The sequence below is a fragment of the Pempheris klunzingeri genome, chromosome 14 (genome assembly GCF_042242105.1).
Source record: "Pempheris klunzingeri isolate RE-2024b chromosome 14, fPemKlu1.hap1, whole genome shotgun sequence".
Lineage (NCBI taxonomy): Eukaryota > Metazoa > Chordata > Actinopteri > Acropomatiformes > Pempheridae > Pempheris > Pempheris klunzingeri.
In genome coordinates, this window is record NC_092025.1 from 13,505,994 (window position 1) to 13,533,897 (window position 27,904).

At 41.7% G+C, this 27,904-nt stretch overlaps 2 protein-coding genes across 2 annotated transcripts; one reads left to right on the top strand and one right to left on the bottom strand.

The window, feature by feature from the left end:
* The first annotated feature begins 1,047 nt into the window (after positions 1-1,047).
* trim3b (tripartite motif containing 3b) lies at positions 1,048-16,787 on the top strand. Its single transcript, XM_070843762.1, has 17 exons — positions 1,048-1,125; positions 4,590-4,765; positions 6,974-7,103; positions 7,758-7,868; positions 8,045-8,196; positions 8,413-8,593; positions 8,862-8,963; positions 9,128-9,226; positions 9,592-9,744; positions 10,084-10,462; positions 11,581-11,684; positions 11,812-11,979; positions 12,317-12,485; positions 13,227-13,268; positions 14,007-14,077; positions 14,181-14,321; positions 14,516-16,787. The coding sequence occupies exons 2-17, from the start codon at positions 4,620-4,622 to the stop codon at positions 14,666-14,668; spliced, it is 2,301 nt and encodes a 766-aa protein (XP_070699863.1). The 5' UTR covers positions 1,048-1,125; positions 4,590-4,619; the 3' UTR covers positions 14,669-16,787.
* A 2,601-nt stretch (positions 16,788-19,388) lies between these two features.
* Positions 19,389-26,439, bottom strand: trim47 (tripartite motif containing 47). Its single transcript, XM_070843478.1, has 8 exons — positions 26,236-26,439; positions 25,644-25,855; positions 22,960-23,005; positions 22,679-22,774; positions 22,144-22,368; positions 21,801-21,823; positions 21,601-21,722; positions 19,389-20,622 (listed from the first exon to the last, which is right to left on the bottom strand). The coding sequence occupies exons 1-8, from the start codon at positions 26,416-26,418 to the stop codon at positions 20,093-20,095; spliced, it is 1,437 nt and encodes a 478-aa protein (XP_070699579.1). The 5' UTR covers positions 26,419-26,439; the 3' UTR covers positions 19,389-20,092.
* Positions 26,440-27,904: the final 1,465 nt, after the last annotated feature.

A 27,904-nucleotide genomic window follows, 5' to 3' on the forward strand; every position in this document is an offset into this window, starting at 1 on the left:
CATCAGTCTGGCCTGTGAGTTTAGGATGATGGGATTTTGGGAAAGGTGCGTGTAGGCGTGGAGGAAGCAGAGCCGGAAGCGAGAGAGGAGAGACGAGTGGACTCAATCCGCAACACATTAACTGTAGATTGATATTTTTGTCCCAGAATCGTCACCTCTTGCTACATATTAAACTCTGACCACTTCATACGGACAGGGTGTTTAAGGGATTGGGTGCAAAATCATCCTGTGACACGACATTTTACTTAAAATTCAAAATGATAATCCCCTTTTCAGCATTAGGGGCCTTTCTTAATCCCTGCATATGTGTAATTTGATACTATAATGCTAGACAGAGAGGCGCATGTTCCAAATTCTCAGTTTAACTTTTTTTTTTTTTTTAAAGGTGACATCATGAATTATATAACTCTATGTTTTGTTTGGCTGCCATGCGCGTGTGCGTCCATGTGTGTACTTGGCTGGCTAAGTAATGACGTATTTCTTCTTAACTGTAACTGGAGGCCAAATGATCAGATGATCGTCACCCATCAGCTGCTGTTTCTGATTGTTATTAGGAGCTAATCATCAGTTTTGGGTGTGCACACATTTCACAGACTCAATAATTACGCAGCAGATTAAGGCTTTATGCGCAATATGTCACTGGATTCAAGATTGTGGTCTTTCCAGCCTTGACAGTTGGTTTTTTCTTCTTCTTGTCTGTTCCAATCCTTACCTCTCACTCCCTCTGGCCAGCATGAATTGTTGGCCTATGATGCAATCCCTCGTCCCTGCTAGTTTAAGTTTCCCAGCCAATCAGAGCATGGCAGTAGGAGGGTATCCAGTCAGCTCATGCTTGTAAACAGCACTGACAGTAGGAGGGACTTTAAATTTACAGTCCCACCTTCTGTTGTCATCCCTGGTCAGTCTTTTTTCAGCGCGCGCGTGTGGCTCGGGAAAGGGAAAAGCAAGGAGGAAGAAGCAAAGGGAGAAGGAAGGGGGAGTCAGCAGGGCCGAGGGGGGAGAGACGAGAGGGGAAGTGGGCGTGCATGTGTGAGTCAGGGTGTGTGCTGATTCTTCAGTGTTACACCGACTTAACACAGAGCTGCCATGGAGCCTTCTAGACCGATCTACTCCACACTTTTGACAGTACGTAGCCTTTCTTGTTTGTTTCATGTACATGCTTGTGTGCATGTATGACTCTACAGTGTCAGCACAGCTGTTACTAGAGAGGAGTGTGTGAGCTCGAATGTTTATCTAAGCTGTCAGCACATGTTCATTGGTGCTGTACAGGTGCATGACAGTGAGGCGATCACAGAGGGGCTGATACTTTTACTGTATTCACTTCTTTCTCTCTTACTAAATGTCTCTCTCTACCACTTCCCTGTCCTCTTGTTGAACTGGGAAGAAAACATTTAATTTCCTGTCCTGGCTTATTTTTCCCCCCCCACTTCATTTCCACGTGTGTGTTATAAGAGATGCACATGAGCTGCGAGGATCCTATTGTACAGTTAAGCAACAGCAGAGGTTTCACTGCTGAATTAGACAAAGAGAAGTGTTACTCTTGTATTCAGTAAAGCCAGCAGTGAATAGACTCATTGTGCGATGACTCCATGGGTGTTAGCTTGTTGTCACGCATAAACATGCTGCACACATGCGCTTAAACACACACACACACACACACACACACAAACAATTAGTTACACATGCAAATGCTGTAATCCTGAGAGTTTGGGGAATTAGTGATGCTAAGGTCACCAGCAACATCACTGCTGTTATTACTGCACACAAATTGGCTGGAAGAATTATAACACATTTCATTTTGATGGTATTAGCTGACAGCTCTCTGCAGGACGTGCCCTCTCATACATCATGTTTTGAAGCCTCCTGCAGTCCTGCCTGGGCTTGGCTTTATCCCACCCTGCTGCCTCTAACTGCAGAGCCCAAATTCTCAATCTGGTCCTCTTCACTCACTTTTTTTTCAATTTGCAAAGTCAGTTAACTCGTCATGGTTACTTTAGAGCATCAAAACTAAGCATCATGGCCTACTTGAGAGTTTAAGTGGGAATGAATGAAGTTAGGGCCACGTCAAAACACAGTCTCTTGAACATATTTAACTATAAACATGGACAGACTCAGTCACGCGCATGACTGCTGTTGCACCAGGTATGCATTTTATATTAAACTGTATTTGTGCAACTTTTTTGCATCTCAATGTTTGGAAAAATATTTCTCCAGACTCTTCTTTCTCAGTGGTCCTTCCAATTTTAAAGTATGACCAACGGTAAACAAATGGCCTCCAGCCACTTCACCCTGCAGCAGAGACCCCAAGTCTTATTTTAGATTCTCTGTCATTGCTTTCTCGCCTGCCCACTAATACGTGTGTCTAAATTTAGACGGACGTCATTACAGATGATATTAGTATCAGTGTGTTCTAGTACAGTGAGAGAATGAGAGAGAAGTGTGAGAACTGTAATGAAGTGTACGGTGCATCCTGTGGTTGATCCCTCTCCGGTTCTTCGTTCTATCGAGAGACATTCAAGCTTCTTTTCATCAGAATTCAACAGAGACAACTGGATATTCTTGAAGTGCCCGTTTTAAGAGCAGGATTTATGAAGAACAATGCATATTTAAACTTAGACAAAACATAAGCTTCCCACTTCCCACTAATCATATCCATTAGACACCCTGCCTGTCCCAAACCAGCGTGTGAATGTGGCATGTCGTTGTCATGGTTGACAGCTTAAGAAGAGACCTGTACCCTCCCTGCGTAGAGACTGTGTGTCACTGGATCCTCTGTGTGTGTGTGTGTGTGTGTGTGTGCGCGCACGCAGTAGGCAACAACTGACAATGGGACGTGAGCATAGATGGGACATAGGGGATTGAGTGCTGTATTAGATCCAGCAGTGACAGATGTGCAGACAGGGGGAGAGTCTGGTGGGGGATGATGATTATCAGTGTGTTTGTGAGCATGAGTGGGTGCGTGTCCTTGTCATTGATTGTGTAATGTTCATAACTACTGTATATCTTAAGGCCAGGCATGTTTGTCGGAGACACACGCTGCTATCCACTCATCCCTGCATTTGTATGAGCTTGTGAGTGCATGTCTGTGTCTGATACATGAATAATACACGTGTTGACCTACTGAAAAATCTGTAGCAGGAGCCAGTTAGCAACACAGAGATAAAAATGGCATGCGTAGTATTTATCAGAGGTGCCAATTTCAAGCTGTGTTGTCATGGCCACTTTTATCACACAAAAAAGTCATTGTTGCAAATGGCAGGTGTTTGTTTTGTAATTCACACTGGATGTTTTTCATAGTTAACACCTGATCTTCCCACTTCATTTACGCACAAGATGCATAGCAATGAGGCCATGCTGCTGTAGCATCTTTGCCATGCAACTGTAATTATTATGCCATATGTGCTTGGGCTTGCCTCGCACTGATGAATGTGAAAGTGGGCCACTTCTAAACCAGCGCTGGTTTTGTGTTGCTATGCAGAATATCCATACCTTGCAGATGTATTTCCATAATGGATGAGATTATGTAAGGCATGGGGCTCCTTTGTTCTGGTCACCTCACAGAGTTTTGCTGCTATTTTAAATTGTCACTGACGCGTTTGCATTGGCATTTATTGAGTGCGTTATTTGAAAGATATGCATACAGTACATTCTAGATGTAGATTATAGCAGAGGCGGCATGAAATGTGAAAAAATGTAACATACATATCAAACAATTAGGTAGATAGTCAAGCACATTCACATTCATTTATTTTTCACCTATATATGAAACTCTTTACTCATACATGTGCTGTAAATCTGTGTGGGCGTGCATTATCAGAAATCACAGATCCTGATACCAACTTCATTTTTTATTCATTTTTCTATTATATTTATATATTTCCCAAAATGTTTTGATCTAGAGGCAACATGGCTGCAGTAGGTTACAGTATGAACCAAAACATAGGTCTGCAGTGGTGTGTATAGATAGACTTACAAACTCAAATAGAAGGAAATATAGACACAACTCAGCACAGTGGGGTTCAGTCACACACACACATATATATATATATATATTTGTGAGTGTTCATGTCTGCATGTAACTGTTAGTACAGGTCCTGTGTATCAGGAGTGGATATTTTTAGCATGTTTTCTTTCTGTTCTTGTATCATCAGGAAAGCTTATTAAGGCATTATTATGGATTTGTCGTAAAAGCCCCCCCTTTGACCACAGGTTGCATTTATTGTGTAGTTATAAATCTCTAGTTTCTTTAATTTCCCTCCTTTGGTGTTAATTGAGATGTTAATCAAAAAGCCACATGGCCATACTGGTTTGTCTATATCTGCTGCTTTCTGCACATTCAGGATTGCTTCCATTTCACACCGTTCTCTTTCAGCTGGCTTTTGTCTGGTATTAACCTAGAAATAACACCAAAACAATGGACACGTTTTTGTACTAATCACGGAATTAAACAGCTTTGTTAACTTTAGTTCCTGGTACCTCCTGTGGTAAGTTTGCTGAGCATTATCGGCTCTGAAAGTGACGCTCTCCAGAAAAGCTTTCGTAGACGAATATGGGCAAATATTCATGCATTTATCTTTGTCTCTTTGCAGGTTAACTGCTGTCATCGTCCGTGGCTTTAAATGTCCTCTGCCATGGCAAAGCGCGAGGCTGGGAGCACCAGCCCAGTGGTACGTCAGATAGACAAGCAGTTCCTGGTCTGCAGCATCTGTCTGGATCACTACCGCAACCCCAAGGTCCTGCCCTGTCTGCACACCTTCTGTGAGAGGTAACATTTGTGCTTTCTGCTTCAGTGACAACTGGCAAAAGTCCTAATTACCTACACTTCCCTCAAGCTAAACCTGACATAAACCCAAGTATCTGCTCACCCCTGTGAACGCTGGCTGCTACATGTAGCTTTGCAAAGAAGAAGATACATCACAATTTTTTACCATAGCTGTTTCACTGCCAGTACTTATCTTCTCACGCTATTACTGAAGAATTCTTGTCATATTTTCATGTCCCTTAATAGAGGAACCTCATCTATTGCAACTCCCTACCCACAATTAAACAGCTCGGAGCACTTCAGCTCACCAACTCCACTGGGATAAGAGCATTCCTCAATGTCAGGGACTGTCAGTGACTGCAGACTGAGAAAAGGCTCATTGTTTGGAGACACAATTATGATCCTTCAATCTACAGTTACTTAGAAAGATGACATCCCTCAGGCCATACTAACTAGGGCCTGGGCAGCGGAGGCTTTTGGAAAGCTTGTAGGAGGATGGAGACTGGCGAGGGAGGTATGCTGTTGAGTACAAACGATAACTGGGATTATGCTCCAAACTGGTTTACTTCTAAATCTAACAAATGTTTATGGAATAGTTTTGAATAGCCGCACAGAGTATGTGATAAATCCTTTCTCCATGCAGCGTGACGGGCATTTGCCCACCGTAGGGCAAGTTTAATCCCCGGTTTAACCGGATGGCATGTGATCTGGAGCCCTGCTGAGGTGAACAGATTTTTGTCTGGAGCTATACATGATGTTGCCAGACAGATGTTTTAATACTGGATGGGTTGATGTAGTTTTAGGGGTTTTAGGGCGAATCTGGCGAACTCACACTGGGCCTACTCTCTTTTAATTTTGCTTCCTTTTATCTCTGTGATAATCTGGGCACATAACCATGTGTTACTATTCCAAATGATGCCAAAATAAATGCCATCTTCCCTACAATAGCGGCATGTGGCTACTGGTACTTATGACACTATTGCTAAAACAAGAAGTCAGTTTATTGATTAGGTGGTTTACAGATAAAACAGTTTGGGTTTTCAATTAATTGATTTGATTTGCTGCTTTTCTCTGTTTTATGTAATAAATAAAAATATGCTGTATTTTTTTTACTATTATTCGATAAAAACAGTTCGGGAAAAAATAGAGGAATCTTGATGACCGTTTTTCACCATTTTCTGACATTTTATGAACCAAACAAGCATTCAAGTAATCACGAATTGACAGATTAATCGGCAGTGAAAATACTGCTGAAAATGTATTTACCACTGAACTGTTGGAGCCTGTGGTCTGACAGAGCAACAGTAATTTATTCAGGCCTCAGAGCATAACAGTGGTGCAGTCTGTCTAGGTAGACAGAGACTTTAGTTAAAGCCCTCTGTTGTTCTCAAAAGCTCATGACTGCAGTTTACCAAGGGTTGATTTATAAAAACCTGTGTAGTGCCATAAATAAAAGATAACGGTGTGAGCAAACGGCCCAAGCAACTTCCTGACATCCTTGTGTGCAACAACAAAGACTTATCCTCAACACTGGCCTCACGTTTCTTGCAGCATTAACAGCCAATTTGGTGATAAAGGAAAACAACCATACTGGCTGTAGGCCAGGAGTGCGGTGCGCTCTGCATATTGCGGCTGAACTTTGTTGACTGTGGATTCGGTTTTGGCTTGAAGGTGTCTTAACGTTGAATAGACTACTTCCTAAGGGGAACTGAACCTGCGCAACATCCTCAGTCATTAGGATAGATATGTGACTTCTGCCAGGACGAGGTTAGGCCAGAATCCAAAACCTCCAAAATGCAAAAGCACACAAATATAAAGAAGCTTAAGCGAACATGCACACACGAACATCTATTCTGCCAAAAGTCTCCTGTCTCTTTGCGTCTCCGTTAGGCAGATCGGTTTGCCTGAGATTCACTTACTCAAAGAGAAAGTGTGCGTGTTTTCTCCTAAGGCTGTTGTCCAACGTATTGACTCTGATTCACACTTTTCCCCAATTTGTTGTGACAGGAGCACTATTTAGGCACTGTCTCTCAATTACGGTGATAAGGTGACAGCTCTCCCTCTCTAGTGTCTTCCTCTCCTTCTCTTTCTGCTGTATTAGTAAATTGACGACTAATAGTTATACACAGAACAATGCAGGTGAGAATTGCTTGGATAGACTGTTTACTCTGATGCTTGATCTCTCTTTATTTGTTCACTCCTTCCCTCCAGTTGTCTCCAGAACTACATTCCCCCAGAGTCCCTGACGCTCTCGTGCCCAGTGTGTCGGCAGACGTCCATCCTGCCAGAGAAGGGAGTTTGTGCTCTACAGAACAACTTCTTCATCACTAACCTCATGGAGGTTTGCTTTTAAACTTCTTGCAAATGTTTTGGCCAAACAAGATTTCAAGTGCATTTACATGAAAGAAAAGACAAATCAGCAATTAAACTGATTATGAATTTAACAACATAGCAACGATTATTTAAAACAATAAGAAATGGGTTGGATGTGATTCAGTGCTGCTGTTTTTTGTGAGAACTACTCTTAGTGTTGAACAGAGGGAGGACATTTTTCGTATTTTGGTTTAAATTTGAGGTTATAGGGTTTCCATCGGGCTTGTACGGGTGATGATTAAGGTTACCTTTGGGGTACAGGGAGTGAATGCGTTGAATGGAGGGTGCTCAAAAGGATACCAGTGCAGGAATGTGTGTTAGTGTCCTGTAGAAAATGTAGCCAACAACAGACTGCAAGGAAATTCAGACAAAAAGGAAAGAAAAGAAAGAAAAGCATCTAGTGAGCGTATAGGTTAAGACACATACCATGTACCGTTGTCCTCAGGCTGATGTGATTCTGGCTGATCTTTGTCTATGTCATTCCCACTCTCTCTGTTGGTAGAAAAGAAAAAAAAAAACATGACAAACAGTACACATGAAAACAGCTCATTCTTACAAGTCTGTTGAGACATTGAGGCTCATTGGAAAACAGCATAATGAAGTTTAAAATGTTCTCGACCAGGTCCTTCAACGAGACCCAGAGTGCTCGCGGCCGGAGGCCTGCAGTGTCCTGGAGTCAGTCAGTGCTGCAGCTGCGGGGAAGCCCCTCTGCTGCCCAAACCACGAGGGAAAGGTGGGAAGCACTTTTGTGATGCCTCAGACCAGCCATCAGCACTGGAACATCACCTACCTCTTTAGTTTTTAGCTATAATTAATGTAAAGGGAACCAAATCTTAGTTCCTTACTTAGCTGCAAAGCTCAGCAACAGTGAATGAGCTTTTTTTCCACTCGGTTTGTCTCCCTCTGCAGGTGATGGAGTTCTACTGCGAGTCGTGTGAGACAGCCATGTGTCTGGACTGTACAGAGGGCGAGCACCGGGAGCATGTGACTGTTCCTCTGCGGGATGTGGTAGAACAACACAAGGCAGCGCTTAAGACACAGCTGGATGCCATACACAGCAGGTGGGGACTTACTTTACTTTGATGAAATATCCACAATATTTCCCTCACATCAGGTGTACGGAGGCTTAAGCGTTTGGCCCAGATTCGGCATCTGCCATCAGAGATCTCCTATGCTGTGCTGCGCTCGGCATTTAAGCCACTGTACTGAGCGCTGTCTTTATTTTAAACTCTTACATTTGTTTCTGTAAGAGAAGCTCACGTTGTGCCATCCTGCAGGCTCCCTCAACTAACAGCAGCCATCGAGCTCGTGAGTGAAATCTCTCGCCAGCTGAATGAAAGGAAGACTGAGGCGGTAGCAGAGATTACCAGCACATTTGAAGAGCTGGAACGGGCGCTGCATCAGCGCAAGACGGCCCTCATAACAGACCTGGAGAACATCTGCAGCACTAAGCAGAAGGTTAGCTGTTTTTTTTTACACGTTCACGTGTGCAGTACATGCTCTCACACAGGTGCACTTGCTTCCTTGCGTGCACAAACACATTTAGGCATTTTACAGGCAAGTATTTGAGCACGACCTGCCACATGTCTCACAGCCCTTCAGCCTGCTGACTTCATGATTTTGACTTTCCACTCTTCCTCTCCTCCTCCCCCTCCTCCCCCTCCTCCTCCCCCTCTTGCTCTTTTGTGCCCATTTTCCTCCTTATCTTCCACTTACCTGAGTGCAGGTCCTGCAAGCCCAGCTTTCATCTCTCCTCCAGGGGAAGGAACACATCCAGAGCAGCTGCAGCTTTACGGAGCAAGCTCTCAGCCATGGGAGTGCTACCGAGGTGGGCTGGCACACTGTAAATTGTACAAGCAAGATAACGAAAAGATTACAATACACGAGGGAATCGGCTATCAGATACGTTGCAGTAGTGTAGCAGGAAGTGAGCGCTTGCAAAATAATTGAATGAAACGCTAATGGGAGCATTTGTGTGTCTTGCAAGTGTAGGTGCTGTTAGTTCAGAAGCAGATGAGTGAGCGGGTAACAGCGCTGGCCAGACACGACTTCCCTGAGAGGCCACATCAGAATGCACACCTGGACTGTCAGGTATCAACTTTTATTTATTCTGACTCAAACTGTTTCTCTGCTCTCAGTTTTCTTTATGAGGGTCTGACTGATATTCCCACATGGTCACAATTTTATTGAATTTCAACCAAAAAAGGAGGCGTCTATGGCTCACGTTTTTTCTACCCACAGTACCTTTTTTTTCCTTTAACGTGTTTGCGATTTCTTGCCACTTGATAGCTTTCTGTCCAGTATTCATTGTGTTTTTTTTATCCCGGTTTGAGTTACAGGCAGGCATTCATTTGTCATTATACCACCGTACATCACATGGAACTAATGATGAAAATTAAACTAAAGGAGCTGTGCAGTGGAAAAGATCGTATATCTTGCTCTGCTGTCTACTCCAGGTGGAGACTGAAGGTCTGCGACGCTCCATCCAGAACCTGGGTGTTCTCCTCACCACAGCCGCTGTGGCTCACACCTCCGTCGCCACAGGAGAGGGCCTCCGCCACGCAGCAACTGGGCAGCACCACACAATTACTGTGACAACAAAAGACAAAGTACTACCTTTAGATTATTAAGCCTCGTTGCCGTTTTCTATATGTGTAGAGTGAACCCCGCATAAAGCTGGAAGCTTTACATTTTGCTTTTCTTTAATCTGTTGACTAACATATTTTGGTCTAGTTTTTCATTCAAATTCATATTTCATTCAAAGTTCTCTTGTTGTTCTCCTACAAGAAGTCAGTTATTTTATGGTGGTCTCTCAGGGCACCAAGGCAATTAACAGGGCTCATTGTTATCAAAACACATCTGTTAGAGGCTTGTGATGTGTCTGCAGAAAGTGCAGAGGTTGCAGAGGTTTTTGTACTAAAATTGAAACCCCTTGTGTCTGCCTGTAGGATGGAGAGTTGGTGCGGACAGGAAATGCTGTTTTAAAGGCAGAGATAACATCTGCTGACGGGAGCCGCGCTGCAGAGACAGAGATAGCGGACAATAAGAATGGGACGTACGAGGTGGGCTACACGTTACGCTCGGAGGGAGAGTACTCTTTCGCTCTGTTGCTCTACGGCCAGCCAATACGGGGCAGCCCGTTCCGCCTGCGGGCGGTCAAGCCCTCAGACGTGCCACAATCTCCAGATGACGTAAAGAGGAGGGTGAAGTCTCCCAGCGGGACAGGGGGCCACATACGGCAGAAAGCTGTGCGACGGCCTTCCAGCATGTACAGCACCACCAAGAAAAAGGAGAACCCTATTGAGGATGAGCTCATCTACAGAGTGGGTAAGACAGATGACCCACCCAGGCGAGAAAGTCTGTGTACTTTACCTGTCAAAAGACAGCATTTACACGTGTTGTCTCATTAAACATGAATCAGGAATATTCATCATATCACATATTACAAGTTTTTAGATTGACATCCTCCCCTATCAGCCACTACTGTTTTCACTTCATGCCACTAGACAACAGAACGAAAATCAACTTGCTGTGACCTGTTAGAGGAGGTGACGGTCAGGAAAAACACTGCATAGACAAGTATGTTGTAAGAGCATTGAAAGCAGAACAACAAATGTTGTGGAAAATCAAAGGAATCAGCCGGACACCAACTTCAGCATACTTTAATACTGCGTCGCTTACTCAATGTGTATGTATGTGAATTGTATGTGTGTGACATACAGAGTGTGTATGTGGTGATCTGCTCCTAACTTAGATTATCTTTGTGTAACTTGTAGCATGTCCCTCTGCTGCTGCACAGTGTATGTGCGGTGGCTTCCTCCTATCTTAGGTTACCTTGCCCTGTCAGGAACTTGTTTTACCTACTCTTGTGAGCCTGTGTTCTCAGACCTTAACCTATTTTTCCCCTACACAAAGTGTCCCTGCCATGCAAAGATAACATAACTTCTACAAATAAATGAGGGTGCAAGATTCTCACTGTGAAGAGTTAACTATTTCAAGCAGGTCTTTCAAGTCCTAGCAAGTTCATTTTTGAACTGTACCGCCATTTATCTGGAAGGAGGAAATCAATAAAAAAAAAGATAAGATATTCCTTCATTAGTCCCATGACTGGGAAATTTACAATGTCACATCAGACACGAGGAGATATAAAAAAAATTTGTACAGCTCCGATAGACGAAGCATAATAAAATAGACACAACATAGTATACAAGTGGGAGATATTACAAAGTATTGCACATTGTGAAGTGAAGTAAAACGATGAATAGATATATTACACAGAGTGAATTTAGCTATGCTTTGAAAAACAACCAGCATCAATGCATTGCATAAGCAATTTTTGTCCAGAACCACTGGTATGAGCCTTTAAGGAAATGCATCACACGCTGACACAAAGGTGAAAATATAAAATGGCACATGCACTGAGCGTGTAATGATTTATTTGTCAGGCACCCGCGGCCGAGAAAAGGGGGAGTTCACAAATCTGCAGGGAATCTCAGCCTCCAGTAATGGCAGAGTGGTGGTGGCTGACAGCAACAACCAGTGCATACAGGTGAGACAGACCCGGAGAGGAAAAGTGCACCCATGTGTGCCTTTGTTATCGCATCAAAAAGGAAAAAGTAGTACTGTGATCTCGATAACTTCACTCAGAAGGGGCTCTTTGATGGAACTGATTGCAGGTATTCTCCAATGACGGCCAGTTCAAGATGCGCTTTGGGGTCAGAGGAAGGTCCCCGGGGCAGCTGCAGAGGCCGACAGGCGTCACTGTGGACATGAATGGTGACATCGTGGTGGCCGACTATGACAATCGATGGGTCAGCATCTTCTCCTCTGATGGCAAGTTTAAGGTGAGATGGCTTGTTACTACGACATAAGTGTGCCTAATTTAAGGTTTATGCATTTATGATGTATTTCCCCACTGAAAAATGAGTTTTCTGAAGTAAGAGATGATTTTGCATGAATAGTTTATCAGTTCGATTCAGACTTTATTGTCCCCTGAAGGAAAATTTGAACTACAGTGGATGGTAAAAAACACTCCAAACCACTAAAGTGGTACCCATAATAAAGTGCTGCTGACAAGTGCAGTCAAGGTTTAGTGCAAATTGAATTAAATGTGTCTTACTGATTCAACAGTCAGTACAAAGTCTTAGTTTTCCTGCTTAAAATCCGTCCGCTCCCTCACAGAATAAGATCGGTGCAGGTCGGCTCATGGGTCCCAAGGGTGTGGCCGTGGATAAGAATGGACACATCATCACTGTGGACAACAAGGCCTGCTGTGTCTTCATCTTTCAATCCAATGGGAAGCTGGTGACTAAGTTTGGAGGCAGGGGGACCTCTGACAGACAGTTTGCAGGTGAGAGGGAGGCCTTAACATGTAACAGCAGAACTCTTTTCAACACTTACAGGAAGCTCGCAAACAAATCTCCTCTCAGGGACACAATATTTGACTTATTTTGGATTCTGCAAGGGTTCTGCAACATGTTCTGCAGATTGCATTTCTCCATTGCTCAGGACTGATGTAAGAAAAAGCGCTCTTTGTGAGCATCCTGACTGGCGTAGGTGCAGTTTAAAATGTCAGCTTGGGGAAGCAAACAGCATGACAAGCTCTTACATTTGAGGCCTGGATTTCAACACTGCATTATGTAACAATAGAACAATCTGGCATATTCTCCAAAAGTGTCCACATGAACACATGCACACACACCACATAAAACAACAACAAAGCAAGGAATAAAAAAAATAATAATAATAATAACAGCCAGTATGTTTTGTTGCTCTAGGCATGAAGGTCAGCAATAAGGCAGTGGCCTCCATTTTTTTTTTTGTGTGTGTGGACACTTTTATTGCCAGTTTGAGCAAAACTCTAACATATACTTGTGCTCTCTGTCTATTTCTGAGTGCAGATCAATGCATTACATCACATGGTACACTCTGTTTAAAAATGAAAGCCCCAGGCGATGCGGTGACCCCCCTGCTCCCCCCACAAGCTGCGCCTGTGCTGACCACCCGACTCTATTTTCTTCTTTGCTTATTCTTCATCTCTGACTACCTATTTTTTCTTTCTTTCTGTTCTTCCTCCTTTTTTTCAATCCAGAAAAACTTGGCCCAAACTTAAATAAATCTGGCTCAGTTTTCAGTAAGTACTAAGTGTGGCCTTGCTGCAACCTTAATCCCACAGTGCAGTGCCCTCCGTCTAACCCGACTCCCTGATATGTGCCTGACCTCCTGAGAAACTCACATTGTTGACAAACTGTCGGATCAAGCAGTGCCTGTACAGTAATGATCAGAGATACACGTACATGCACATTGTAATAATCAATCACTATTACAATAATGAACATTTTGTCATGTGCATTGTGTTTTTTGGTGTAAATGGCTATGAAAAGATCAGTGTGAATGATTTTCACTGTTCCGACTCCAGTGCCATGAGACTAACTGATGTTCCTCGTTTGCTACAAGACAATCAGTGTTGGGAGCTGCAGAGCTCACTTGTAGGTAACTTAATGGGAAGCTAACTCATGTTTTCACTTGAATAAATAGACAACAAATTAGGGGAATGAATCCTTAAGCCTTGAACCTTTCCATACGATCTAACTTAGAGTTGACAATCTGAAACATGCAGGGAAACAATTGTGTAACTCAAGTTAAAGCATCTAATGCATGAAAAGAATGCTGTCAAACCACTGCAGGCAAATCAGAACAGCTAACCATGTGATTAAAGTAGGATTTGTGATTTCAGCTTTAAACATGACTAGTTGAAATTTGTGTTTAAACGGCCTACTAACAGTAAAACGAATGGTGCAAACTACAGGAATCCATTCCTGTTCCACCTTCAGCAAATGCCACAATAACGTGCCTCTCTCTCCTCATCTAGGTCCGCACTTTGTTGCGGTGAACAACAAGAACGAAATCATTGTGACAGATTTTCACAATCACTCTGTGAAGGTAAGACATGCTTTGTCCCATTCTGAAAAGGTGAATTATCTCTGAGAGGCCGTGCGTGGAGGTGAAGACAAAATGTGTGTGTCTTATTGACTTCCCGTCTCAGGTGTACAGCGCAGATGGAGAGTTCTTGTTCAAATTTGGCTCTCACGGTGAAGGCAACGGCCAGTTCAATGCTCCCACTGGTGTGGCTGTGGACGCCAACGGAAACATCATTGTAGCTGACTGGGGTAACAGCAGAATACAGGTGAGACAGGTTGCATCCAACCGCTCAACTCAACTTAAAACTCATTTTCTGCAATATAGTTTTATTACTATTTTTCAGTGAGCTCAACATTAAGTTACAAAGACAAAGGTAGCATTTTGAACCCTGCATCTATGGATACCTTTGAGTATTTAGTTGATGCTACAGTCTGAACACGTTGTGTTTTTCTGTTCCAGGTGTTTGACAGCACAGGCTCCTTCTTATCTTACATTAACACATCAGCAGACCCGCTGTACGGCCCCCAGGGCCTCGCCCTCACCTCAGACGGACATGTGGCTGTTGCCGACTCTGGCAACCACTGCTTTAAGGTTTACAGATATCTGCAGTAGGTCTGAGGGGAGACATCGACGACGCAGCTCCTGCTTAGACATGTTAAAGTCACGTAAGACGTAGAGCTGCAATGTGCCTGTACACCTCTCAGTGGCTGGAGGTTCCAAAAATCAATTTCCTTCTCATTTTGTCTCAAGATCTAAAATTCAAGGAGCAAGGCATAGAAACCGAGAAAGTGTTAACATGAAAAACAATCCAAACCCTAAAATGAGCTAATTATCCCAAAAAGTATAGCAAGAAGTGATGTTAACCCCTCATCTGTGACGCTATCCGGTGAAATAAAAGTTAAAAAACAAATAAAATTTCACAAGCATAAAGCATATAAAACATCCTGTAATTAGATGTTCCCTTATCTGATCTGTCTACTTTAAACTCTCAAAACGTTGGTCTTTTGAACCAAAAATCCCCCCCGAGGTAAAAATTAACTGGAAATTAATTTCTGGAACAAGGTGTTTCAGCTCTATTTCTCACAAGTTGGAACTCACCAGTAGATAGCCCGCCAGTCTGAAGTTGGTGATGCACTGCAATTTCTTTGGGCAATGCAGACGGGCAACACTCCCAGCGACCAGCAAACAGAGCGAGACACAGGAGCAGAAGTCTGCTACCTGTTTCCTGGTGAGAGGATGATGCTTAGAGGTTGAACAATGCTCAGGCCTTTCCTTGAACACTGTTGCATGTCGGTGCGCTCCAAAAAAATTACCCTGTCGTCACTGCCTTCAATTCCTCATCGGTAAACACAACAGAACACATGCAGACAGGAATGTGTTGTTTGAATGTGGTGTTGCTCTCATTCTGCACCTTAACACTCTGACAAGATCTCTGCACATGGATATAGATTTTCTTTTTCTTTTCAGTCACAAGATGAGTTGATCTATATGCAAGTTTTTTTTTGTTTTTTCTTCCCGTTTTGGTACCCAAAGACAAGCATAAAGAAGCACAACAGTTAATAGGACGAAAAGGTTTTTAAACACATCTGATTCAGCTCCACTTCAGCATTAAGCTTAGTCCCCTTCCAGCTAGTCTCTCTCTTCTATTAACCAAAACAAACTTATATCTGACTCAACTAGTTGTTGCACTTTTGTGTATTCATATCTACAACCTAATGTAGTTGTACATACGCATATTTAGGTGTATATATGGATTCGGTGTCCATGCTGTTTCATCATATAGCCCACTTATTTCAGCATTTAATGAATCAAGAACTTCAACATTGGAACATGTACTAATACAGTAGAAGGTCATGCCAAGTAGTAGCCAACTGAATGACTTGCAAGCGTCAATGGAACAAACTTGTATACACATTATTTGCTGTATTTTATTTTTTCAAAGGACTTTATTTATTTTTTATTTTATTTTCTACATAATTTGTTCTACAAATTATTTTTCTAATTGGTGCATTTGAACTGTCTCCTCTTTGCCAAAACGTCATTGTACATAGGCCTTGTAACTCGTAGCACTGAAAGCTGTTCCTTCTTTTGCCTCTTCCCAGAGCTCACACCCAGTTTTAACAGTAACTCCTCCTTCTGCCAAAACGTATCGTTGTAAGTTGTTGTTGAACATTGCACAAAATACAAATATTATAAGAGTTATATAGTTTGCAAGAGTAATATATGCCTCTGTGTATAGTTATCATTTAACATAATCAGAAAGTGTACTGTATATTACAATCATATTCTTGTTGTAGCTGAAAAGCACCTTTATCATGGATTTTCCAGAATTTGTATTCAGTTGCTTGGTAGTTCAGTGTTTTAAAGGTTTTCTGTGTGGAACACAACACCAGCTAACATGCAGTGGCACAGAAAGTTTCTCCCCTGTGTTTTATGAATAAACCGTCTGTTTCCGATGAATGATCTGTGATCCGATCCGTCTTTCCATCAGCATTTCCCACTTATTGGAAAACTGACTGGTTTAGTTGACTTGCCGCCTCCATTAATTGGACCTGTGTTTCTATTTTTTTTTTAATTTTTTTAATGTCTGTCTCTCACCTGTAACTGACCTTCTCATGTGTGTAAAATAAAGGAAGCACATATAAACGAAACACTAGATCAGCCATTTTGTGTAGCCTACTGTGTACACGAGGCCAGTCTTACAAAGAAGTAATCACTACACTTATGTAATCATGGCAAAGGTGTGATTGTACATATTAAAGAATGATATTATGAACTGTTGTGCAAATGGTCTGCTTTGTAGAACAAGTTAATGAATCCATCCACGGATTAGAGTCGGAGTAGAGAAAATGACGTGAACATTTATATGCTTTTTTTTTTAGAAATCAGCAAGTGTTTTCTTGCAGAGACACTTGCTCTTGCTCTGAGGCCCATCCTGATAAGCATTTTTTTGTTAAATGCGCCCCAGTGGCTGTTTGAAATATTGTCAAATTAGCTGCAAACATGGTCAGTTAAATGCTGTGGAAATTGGAAACTTGACTGAATCATGCCATTTAAATGTATTCCTAAAAACTCCAGGATAAGTGGACATTAACACAATCAAACGAATTCTTAATGTGCATTTTTGCCTGATTCGTGTGTCTGTTTATGAAAATGTTATTGAAAACAGGAGTTCATCATAGAACATTGTTTGCTTACTATTACTATTACATTACTTGCAAATGTAACACTAGTATTCAGTTTAAAGTTACTGAATGCTACTGTAAAAATTCAGATACTGGCATCTTCAAAGGAAAAACCAGTATCTATCTTTAGAGGCTCCTGCCTGTAAACCAAATGAGTCACAAGAGACTGATGCTCAGAAACTGTTGCATAAGGTCACATTAGCGACCATTACAATTCTTCCTTGTGATAATGCTCGACTCCTCTGTGTCCAGTCGAGGAAAAGCCCAGTCGTCGTCATGGATACCAAGTCGGCCCCTATCGCGTGTCGTGCAGCTTCTAACCAGTTTTTAATCAGTCTAATGAGCAGATGCGTCAGACACGTCAATGTGTTTGTATCTCACTGTATGGTCAACTATTTATATGGCTCCTCGTCAACACCACTTATTCATCAAGAGACCAGGAAAAGTCACAAGTGAGTCATTACCAAAGCAGGAGGAGGAGGAGGAGATATGAGAGCTTGGTTTTCTCACCTCCTCCTTAAATGTTCTGGCAGTATGAAAACTGAATCAGCAGCACCACACTGTCTCAGAAGGTGAAATTAGGATGTTGGACCAGAATAGCGAACAGGGAGCAACAGCCTTTGAGGCTTACTCTTAACTCCAGGCAGGAAAAGAGTCGGTCCCTTTGGTGGTTCAGACGGAAGTCTTATCCAGGAACCTGCACATATTAGAGTGAGTCAGTGCGTCTACAAAAGTTAGCTGAGCAAGAAGGAAGCTCAAGATTTTGATGTTGCAAAAAAAAAAAAAAAAAAAAACTGACAGATTTCCTTTCAATAATTGAAACGGTTGAATCTCACAAATGACTGAGCTTCCTGATATCAGAATTAACTAAGCTGACAGTGATGTTATTGAATGTATCAGTAACTAATATATTATTCTACTAAGAGATAATCTCACAAAACAACTGTCTACCCTGTGAAAAGAGGGGAGATAACACTGAGCAAAGTGAGTACAGCAAATGGATAGCAGAGGAGAAATAGAGTCTTTTTCCTCTTTTAATGTCATTTGAAAGTCTGAGAAACACAAAGCACATTTATAGCAGGTGAAAAGGGCCACAAACAGGGACTACCAAGATTATTTGTCACAGCCTAAAAATGTCTACGCTGAATACGTGAATGAAATGCTCATCTAGGTATTAAATGAGGTATACAATCTTAGACAAAAACATTTATCAGCAAACACCCAAAAGTTTAAGAGCACAGAGTTTTGTAGTCTTAACACGTGAAAACCTTGGATGCCTAAAAATGAACCAAGGAAGGAGCAACTTGAGATTGGCTGTGGAGATGGCCAGTCTCAAATGTTCTCACTCATGCCGTTAAATGTTTCTACCATGTTTCTCAATATGGTCATTTGAAAGAGAAAAAAAAAAAAAAAACAGATCCACAGATCCCATCTGTAGGTTCACAGCCGCACAGAGAGAACCTGAACGCACAAAAATAAAAATCCATAAAGATAATCATCTGAAATAAGAAAATGTTTCAATCATAAGTTTATGAATGAAGGAAAAATATATATAACTGTCCACATATATGTATTTTTTACATTCAAAATCAAATAAGACTGCATTAATTGATGAAAATTAAAAAAAGGAAAAAAAAAAAATCATACTAGATCAAGTTGGATTATAATAGACCGTAAATGTCAAGAACAACTCGCAGCATTGAGACCAACTCAACAGCTAGTAATTAATAATCTAAAGCAGGATTATTCTGTAAGAAGTAAATAAAAAGCAAGAACATGTCATAACTGTCCTCTAGCATTCCTAAAGTCCACAAATCCAGTAGGCTCTTGGCTGTAAACGCTGACGGCTGCTGATGGAATGTCTTTTAGCATAAAACACAGTTGTAAAATAATTTGCTGCTAGGATATTTGAAAACGTTTTGCTTCGTCTTATCCCTGGCAGACTGATAAAATGTTCCAGAATGTTAAAACACGTCCAAACGCAAAATGACACGACGTCATGCCTTCAGTATCACTGCTCACATAAAATAAGTAAAAGAAGTGAAATATGACTGAGCAATATACAGGGGGGGGGTGAAAGTCAAACAGTGTCAACAATGTACAGAGTACAAAAAAACAAAACAAAGATGACTTTAAAAGGCAAATGATAAAATTATTTGAGCCATTTATTCCTGGAAACTTAACTATTGAGAGCTGAAATCCCAGTACAAGCTGGCTGACTGTGAGTCAAATTATTCTAAAACAATCAGCATTGGTTGACTTTCTTCCATCTTCAGTTAATGAGGGAATCTAAACTGTCAACAACTATCAATGTGATAACTGTCAAACATCCTTCGAGTTCTACCCAGCAAGGCGACAGCACTTGCCCGTCCGGAAGAAAAGAAAAATGGATTTAGGAGTTAATGTACAGTAGTATGGCATAGCGGTTGCTAATAGGATAAGAGCTCTGTATGCTCCAACCAAGAGCATCTGAGGCATCTGCATCCCAGCAGACACAGTGATAAAGACAGCAAAGCACCTCTCTAAACCCCCAGCCACAGTATTCAGGGGGATAAGCCTACAGTGTGTGTGTCTAGGTCGAAAGATACCAAATTTCAAATTATGAGGAAAAATGAAGCTCTACATTAAAACCAAAGTGTGATGAGACACCTGGCAACTCTTTTCCATGTTTTCTGAACGCCAGTAAGACCAACAAGTAACTGAAATGCATACAGTGCATGGCTCTAAGGGTCAACATCACCCTGTCACTGTCCAGCCTGATCTGTAAGATAAAACCTTGCTAACAGCAAATCTGAAAACACTGGCATACACGAGTTTAGGGAACTACATTTTAGCACTCATTACAGCGCTCTCAGTAATAGTGGCATATCTGCAGCCTGCTGCATGGGTCGTTCTTCCCTGGGCTGAAGAAAGGATAGACAGGCTCTTCAAAGCAGGTGTCGAACATGTACAGTCTCTTCATTGTGACGGCGTCATAGAAACTAAGACGTCCGTTGTCGTAGTCCAGGTACACGCCGACCCGAGGAGAGTTCCAGTAGTCGGCGACAGGGATGCGCCCGTCCTCTCCGTTGGCGTACAGCCGGTCCTGCAGACACAGGCTCCAGTACCCTGCAGAGGGAGTCAGGCTGACGAAGCCCTTCCTGTTGCTGCACTCGGTGGTGACTCCCAGGTACCACACACCTTTGTCCTTCACATCCACCTCCCAGTAGTGCTGGCCGCTGGAGTACTGGGCTGTCGCAAGGACACCACAGAACCGAGTGAAGCGGCCTGGCAGGTCGGGCTCCTGGTTACGAACACGACCCTCCTCCACTTTTGTGTCAAAGTCTGAGATAAGCAGGTTTGGGTGAGCAGTGTCTGGGTCTAAGGTGAGGTTCTGAGGCACTACAGAGAGACGCATAAAAAGGACAGATTAGTTCACCTTTCTCCTTCATTGGGCTGAAACTGGCAGTATGTTTGGACAAAATGTGAAAAACAATCCCTTTTGGCTTTTTCATCCAAGAAAACTGGCAGATTTCCAAACCAGAAAAACAACTTAATTTGGCATTTATTGCCACAGTGCAAGGAAACCAACCAGCCAGCTTGTGAAAACTTTACAATGCCACCAAGCACGACTATACTTCCAACTAGTGTTATGCGATTAGTTATGCCTTGAATGCACGTCCTTTATGAGCTAAGTTTTTGTTCCACCTCTACAGCTGAATTAATTCTAATGCAACCAATAGCTGTACTGAAATTAGTGCCTTCAAAGTAAATACTATATGCAACTATGCCTAGTATTAAATATGCAAGATGTGTTGCATAATATGTGTGATCAGACATTTTCTTCAGCTTGACTAGGTTGTTTCTATTGCGATGACAAACACAAAAAAAAAAAAAGCACGCAATTTTGCCCAGACAAAAATCTCAACTGGTCCCAACTTTTAAAATATTTTCAAAGCAATTTTTGAATTTTGTCTGCTCATAGCACCATAATATAAATAAACAGATAATGGATAGATTAATTTATTGTGTTTTCAAAACTACTGAGCCAACGTGTCCTCTGCAGGGTTGCGGGATTCCAGCTGAAACTAGAGGTGAGGTACACCCTGGACGGGTTGCCCAGCTTATCACATGACAGACACACAGTTTCACTGGCGACTCTAAATTGGTGTGAATGTGAGCGTAAGTGATTGTCTGATTTTCTTTGAGCTGTGGGATGCAGGCACAATTTGAGACCGTGCTAACCACCATGCTGCTGCCCATAAGAAATCTAATTAAAATAAATTACAGCAACTCTTCCGTTAACTGCCAGTCTTACACTTCAAACAGCAACACATTTGCCTGTGTTCAGTGCATGCATTGTGTGCGAGGTAAACTCACTGGTGTGCAGCACGTGCATCATCTTCTTCCACATGATAAGCTGGAAGGGCCCTGAGAAGTCTGTAAATTCCGTCTGACAATTAACCGTCTCAAGAGATGTGAAAGGCTTGCAATGGATGACTCTGAAAGAAAACAAATCACTTTTTTTAAAAGTCATTTTTAAAGTTCTTGGGTCTGTGATAAACACAAAAGTTACTTACTCGTTAAATGTCTCGGCAAGGCTCTGTTAAAAGAACAAAAACACATTTTCATTATTGAACCCAATTTAGAGCTTTTTCATCGTCTCAAGAGAATTGTGTTTGCATACAGTATGTAGTGGTTTTAATGTGTAAATGAAACACTAACAAGTTTCATAACCGTTAAGCTTTCGTTCACACCAGTAGAGTCTGAAAAAGGTGCACCTCCTACCTCAGGGGTAGATTAAGAAAAAAAAATAGAAAAACTTCTGCTGAGAACTTTCATGATTTTTCTAAAAGCAGAGACCTGCTGATTTAGGAGTTAAATCACCTATTTGAATCTGACAATTGATAAAATAAGACTTACTTCAAAGCTAGTTTTCCCACTGATGTGGCTGTGGATATTAGTGATAGCTTTGTCCACAGCTGCCACCTCCGTCTCCACGATCTTCAAGTTGTCGTCTATGATGGCCATGGTGGCCACTTCCTCAGCATCCAGGCTCTCAAGAAGGGAGTCTCTCTCGTCTAACAAGAACTGGACCAAGGCCCCAACATCCGCCTCAATCTTCTCCTTGAGCCTCTGTTTCTTTAACTGGACGACAGAGAGGTTCAGAGCGTTTAGGTTGAAGGATATGATTAATGAGGAGTGCAGATGGTTTGATTGCTCAGTGTCAACTGTAACATTTCAGTGCAGTATACACCTTAATATTTATACATCAAGTTTATATGACTACTTATTTACCCTCCAGGCTGGTTTGCAATATTACATTTACAGATAGAATGGGGTAAACTTGGGAAGTAAAGACAAAGCTGTACGTTTCAGAGACCATGCGAGCCAAGCAGTCTTTAAGCATGGCACTACCAAAAAAAAAAAAAAAAAAGGAAAAAAGGTCCATCCGTACCCTCACTTCACTTTTGGTGCGCTCATCAGCTGTTATAACTTTTACACATTGAGATTTCTGCCAGTTGAGCTCCATTAGCCTCAGTTTCAACTCCATCTGTAACAAACATGTAAATCAAGTCACATGCACACAGGAAAATAGGACATAATGATGCAAGATGTAGTCAATAAGACGTGTGGAAAAGGTCATAGATTCTCTGATCTTTCTCTTGTCAAATCTACAGCAGGAGATGAATACACAGAAGAGAATTTATCACAGCAAACTCATGCATGTAGCCTCACCTTCATGTCATTGACAACTTCTGGAACTGGTGCTACCTCATGGTGTCTGAAACGACAATAAAGCAAATGACAAGGAAGTTAGTGGTTTACAAAGCAATTTGTCACACCACCCATAAAACACATTAGGTGCCCTGTGGAGAGTTCCTGTAAACAAACACAAGTTGTCTTTACGTTCAGGGTTTCCTAATTAACCACACTGTGTGGTCTAACAGCCACTGTTGAGGACCTTTCCTTCCTCGTAAAACATGTGAAAAGCAGATTTTCTTCAACCACTGCCTGCGCTGGTGCATTACCACGTTTATTGAAGTCTCACCGCCACAAACTGCCAACAACAAAATGCAATTTCCTGTGGTTGGTGTCAGAGACATGCATGCATGTTCTTCCTCATACACAATACAATTAAAACGGGGGCTCCATATCACTGATTGAGTGAAAAAGTCTACAAATATTTTTTTAAACACCACAGGGGTTATCCCCCCAAAAGGTCCACTTGAACAAACCGTGGTCTGCATGCTTTAGGAAATGTTACCTTACATGTCTTATTTCCATTCATGATGAAAAGGTGTGAATATACAAACTCCATGTGCCCTGTTGCTTAGCAACTAATTCACCCTTGACAGAATTTCACCAGCGCTGACCTATGCCAAAACTCTTGTATCGTCCATGTGAATTCGTGCAGCAATATCAAAAAGCCCTCTGCTCTGGAAGACATCCCCGATGTCTTGATATGCTTATGTCTTAATCACTTCCTTCATCCAGCCACAGTGGCTGGCTGACATTGTAATGGAAAGCAGTCATGGACATGTTTCTTGCACTTAACGACAAAAAGCAAGAACACAGTCAAACAGCTAATGTGGTAGTTGTTCTAAATTTGGCTCTTGTGTAGCTCAGTGTGACCATCTGCGCTGTTACAAAACTGATTTAAAGAAAATTGATGTGAAGTACAAAGATCACACTACCAAAATTTGAATAGTACTACTTTGCATACAGTGATGTTATGCTCATGTTAGAGCTGTGGCAAGATAAAGAAAATCTATTAGTATTTTCAGCATAGTGGAAATTTCCATCTACCCTGCAACAATCATGTCATTTTTTTGTTCTTGGTGTTCTCTCTCAGCCCTCATCTCGCCTCTCACATTATATCTCTCTTATTTACCCAAGTGGACACTGTTTTCCTTGAAGACAGCAGTGATTGTTCTACCATTACTGTGCCTTCTGTACCCACAGCTGTGCTACTAAATATATCAGCACCTAAATCCTAATTTTCTTCAAAACTCACACTGATGTCTAACATTAAAGTTTGCGATGTCATTACGACGTGATAAACAGGCATATTCAATCCTCTCGAGATCCAATATGTGAATCAACAGCTGCATGTCCATCTGTTGCTGATTTCTAATTGGATGGGACAGATTAGGTTTGCAAAGGTTTTATGGAGCAAAAAAAAAATGCAAGAGATTTAAAAGGAACACAAGATAAAAATCATGAATTAGCAGATTACTGGTATCTCTTCATCAGAACACTGATGGCTTGTGCCTGGGAAAAAACAGGACTTTGGCAAAGTGATAACACTTAGAGTGAGCTCTCATTAACCTTTAAGTGTGAGCATTTGCATGACAAACGCACATTATAGGGAAATCGTCACTTTGGCAGAAGTAAGGGAGAAAGCAGATTAATGGGTTTTTAGTACTAGGGTTTTTCCCTTCTCATCTTACAATAATCTGGTTTCTTTTATGCATTAAATATATAATGAGTGGTATTAATAGTTTAGTCTTCTGCTAACTGTAGGCAAGGGCTCACAGGTGTGGCTTCCTCCAGTTCATGTAGCTAGCTAACGTTCGAATCACAGTATGCAATCTCAAAGAGCTTCACAGATTCACAAGTGTGCAAAGAAACAGGACAGTAATTCTCATAGTGCATGCATATACCCATGGTTGTGTGGTGGCAGGAGCGTTGGACGATACACTGTATAAAGGTAGTGAATGTAACTCTGGGTCTGAAAAGTGAAGGCAATATGAAAGTGCTTTAAACCTGCTTTCTAATGGCCAGCAAGGGGCAACTCCACTGGTTGCAAAAACCATGTCTGAATGTACAGAAGTCTTTGACAAAATGACCCTACTTCTCACTTGATTTGTTACCTCTATGAACATTTTTCTTATGGAGTTTAAAGTCTCAAACGCTTGTTTAACTGTGGAGTGAAGATCACTTTTAGCTCCGATATTAAGATAGCACCACCCACAATGCCAAACTTGAGGCTTCACAGCAGCAGTCCACAAACCAATGGGTAACATCACAGTGGCTACATCCATTTCTTTTAAACAGTCTGCTTACCTTAGCTTTAACCTGACAAAAACAAAATCTCATATTTCACAAGTCTGGTTACAGTCAAACGTTGAGAATATCTGCTGTTCATAACATATGTAAATGCAGCTGAAATGTGACATTTTATGGATTTGATCTTCTGTGATTGCATGAAGTCTCATTTATGCATTTGTACAGACTCATTTCAATGGCAAGGTCTACACTGGCAGTCTGACCTGAGCGATCTCAGTGACTAACAACTCACCTCATTCTGAATATGAAAATGGCAGTGATGAATATGCTTTTCAGAGCAAACAAATAGCTGACCTACAATAATATGTCTATAGCTTTCCAGTATAAAAAAAGGTGAGAACCCGACCAACCTGTGTGCTCTAGACTCCCTGCACACAACACAAATGGGCCTCTTATCAGTCTGGCAGTATAATTTCAGCTCTTCTCCATGTTGTTCACATTTGCCATCGACTTTAAGGGGCTTAGATGGTGTAGGACAGGACCCCAGACACTCCAGGTCGTCCAGTTTGGCCACCAAGTTCTGCACCAGGTAGTTTTTAGTGAAACTCCTCTTGTTGAATACCTGAAAGAACAAAGGCAGCGACTGAGAAAGGAAATCTGCTTGAAACCGAGGCTAGAGTCAATGTTAACTTGTTTACAGTGTCATAATCGATTCTGCATTATTGTATCTCCCAGCAGGCGAAAACTAAAAAGTTAGCTCATTATTGTTAGCTAACTTAGCTACTGATGATTTAGCTTTAGCGAGCTAAAGCTAGCTACCGTTAGCCGGCTATCGTAGCAACGGTAGCTACAATGTACACTGCGTAGCTAATGTCATTTTTCAAAGACCAGCCGTCAACCAGCTACTCTGAACTCGTTGATAGACTCTTTAAAGTAAAGCTGTCACACGTGTATCAAACCCGAAAACACGGTAGAAAACACAGATAACGTGTATTAACGTACCGTTCGGCATTGAGGGCACTGATAGCCGTAGTCTCCGCCATTTTCATCCCAGTGCATGCAGATGCAAAAACGACAGAAATTGTGGCCGCATTTCAGTATAACGGGGTCCTTGAAGAAGTCCAAACAGATAGCACATGTGAGCTCTTTCTTCAGGTCGTCTCCAGCTGCTCCCGCAGTGGCCATGTTTACGAGCCAGAAGCAGCACAACAGTGCCACAGCAGGAAGTGGAGGAAGAGGAGGGTGGGAGAGAGAGAGCACATTTGTGGTGCGTCACTTTCCCTCTTAACCAATCACATCTCTCTCTCTCTTCGTCTCTGTCTGTCTCTCTGTTGACATACCCAAATGAGCAGGTAATAAAGTGAGAAATGTCAACAGCAAGGTCAGTGTGTGGTGAAATAAAAGCTCATGAAATCACACTTTTATTTTGTGATATTTACAGATGCTGCTGTCATGGTGTAGGGTCTATAATCGTATGTATTTCATATACACATTATTGTCTCTCTTTCATTCTCCTCTCCTAAAATTCCCACCGGCTGGTTATTATGATTTGCCTATGCCCATAATGATGTGTGTGTCTATGTGAGGCACGCATATAACAGAGTTAACTTGTTAGGGACGAGTTCGAGTCAGGTCTCTAGACCTTTTGCGTGCAAGTTTCGACTCAATTTAAAGTGTCCCATGTCTCTGAATGGTGACCATTGAAATGTAAATACTGTTATCTGCATGGCTGAGACCCAGTAGTTTCAGTAAGTAGAATAATCAGTAATTCAAGGTGTTTGTTTTGTTGTGCAAAGCCTGCTTTTCTCCTGTCTTCCTTTCTTTCCCCTTTCCTCTATGCATTATTCATTTCATTCATTTTTGTCCAAGAATCTAACAGGTCAAAACATAGGATTTGAATGTTTTTGCTGTCAAGTCTCAAGTCTTGAGGGAGTAAAGTCTCAAATAGTCTCAGAGCAGTCCAATCAAGTCTTAAATTCAAGTTGACTCCACAGCTCTGCATGAATACTAAGTAAATCAACAACTAGTAAGCAACAATATTTATTCTTAAATACATGTACATAAAAACCCATTCATAAAAAGACACAAACTGAATATCAAGTTTGACTGTTTGTGCTAAAATTGTCATATACATGGGGATAACTGGCTGTGGGGCATAAATTACATTGCATAGCTTGGATTGGCATGTGAGGGATGTGACACAAAAAAGTGCATTTGATGTCAGACATGGTGTTATTTCCAAATTCATCAGGGCCAAAAAACACATCACAGCCTGGTTTTGGCAGACTTTTAGTTGCATAAACCATCACATCCAGTGGATTTTCATTACATTAACCAGCCCTGATAAATATTAGAAATAATTATACAATGATGACTGACAACACCATAATAAGACAAATATTTAGGAACACCGATCTCAGCATGTTGTATATCCATAGCAGAGTTAGACAACACATGTAAACAAGAAATTTCACCAGTGGTATCGACAAAATAATGAGACAGCAGATTACATCAAATGTCTCAAACATAACATTTTTCATGGTGACATAATGATTTGTAAGCAGCTATTTTGTTTGCATCCTTTGTTCGAAATCATGACTCAGAACACTGAAATCCCACACAGCACTAGTGGCAAAGCTTACAGGAACATAATGTGAGAAGAATCAGGGTC

Bases quoted from the DNA above. Each gene is read 5' to 3' on its own strand.
- trim3b (XM_070843762.1), top strand. From the start codon at position 4,620: ATGTCCTCTGCCATGGCAAAGCGCGAGGCTGGGAGCACCAGCCCAGTG. The intron at 8,594-8,861 runs GTTAGCTGTTTT...ACCTGAGTGCAG, and splicing joins TCTGCAGCACTAAGCAGAAG to GTCCTGCAAGCCCAGCTTTC. The intron at 11,685-11,811 runs GTGAGACAGACC...AACTGATTGCAG, and splicing joins GCAACAACCAGTGCATACAG to GTATTCTCCAATGACGGCCA.
- trim47 (XM_070843478.1), bottom strand. From the start codon at position 26,418: ATGGCCACTGCGGGAGCAGCTGGAGACGACCTGAAGAAAGAGCTCACA. The intron at 23,006-25,643 runs GTTGGTCGGGTT...TTGTCGTTTCAG, and splicing joins AGGGAGTCTAGAGCACACAG to ACACCATGAGGTAGCACCAG. The intron at 21,723-21,800 runs GTAAGTAACTTT...GTTTTCTTTCAG, and splicing joins CTTGCCGAGACATTTAACGA to AGTCATCCATTGCAAGCCTT.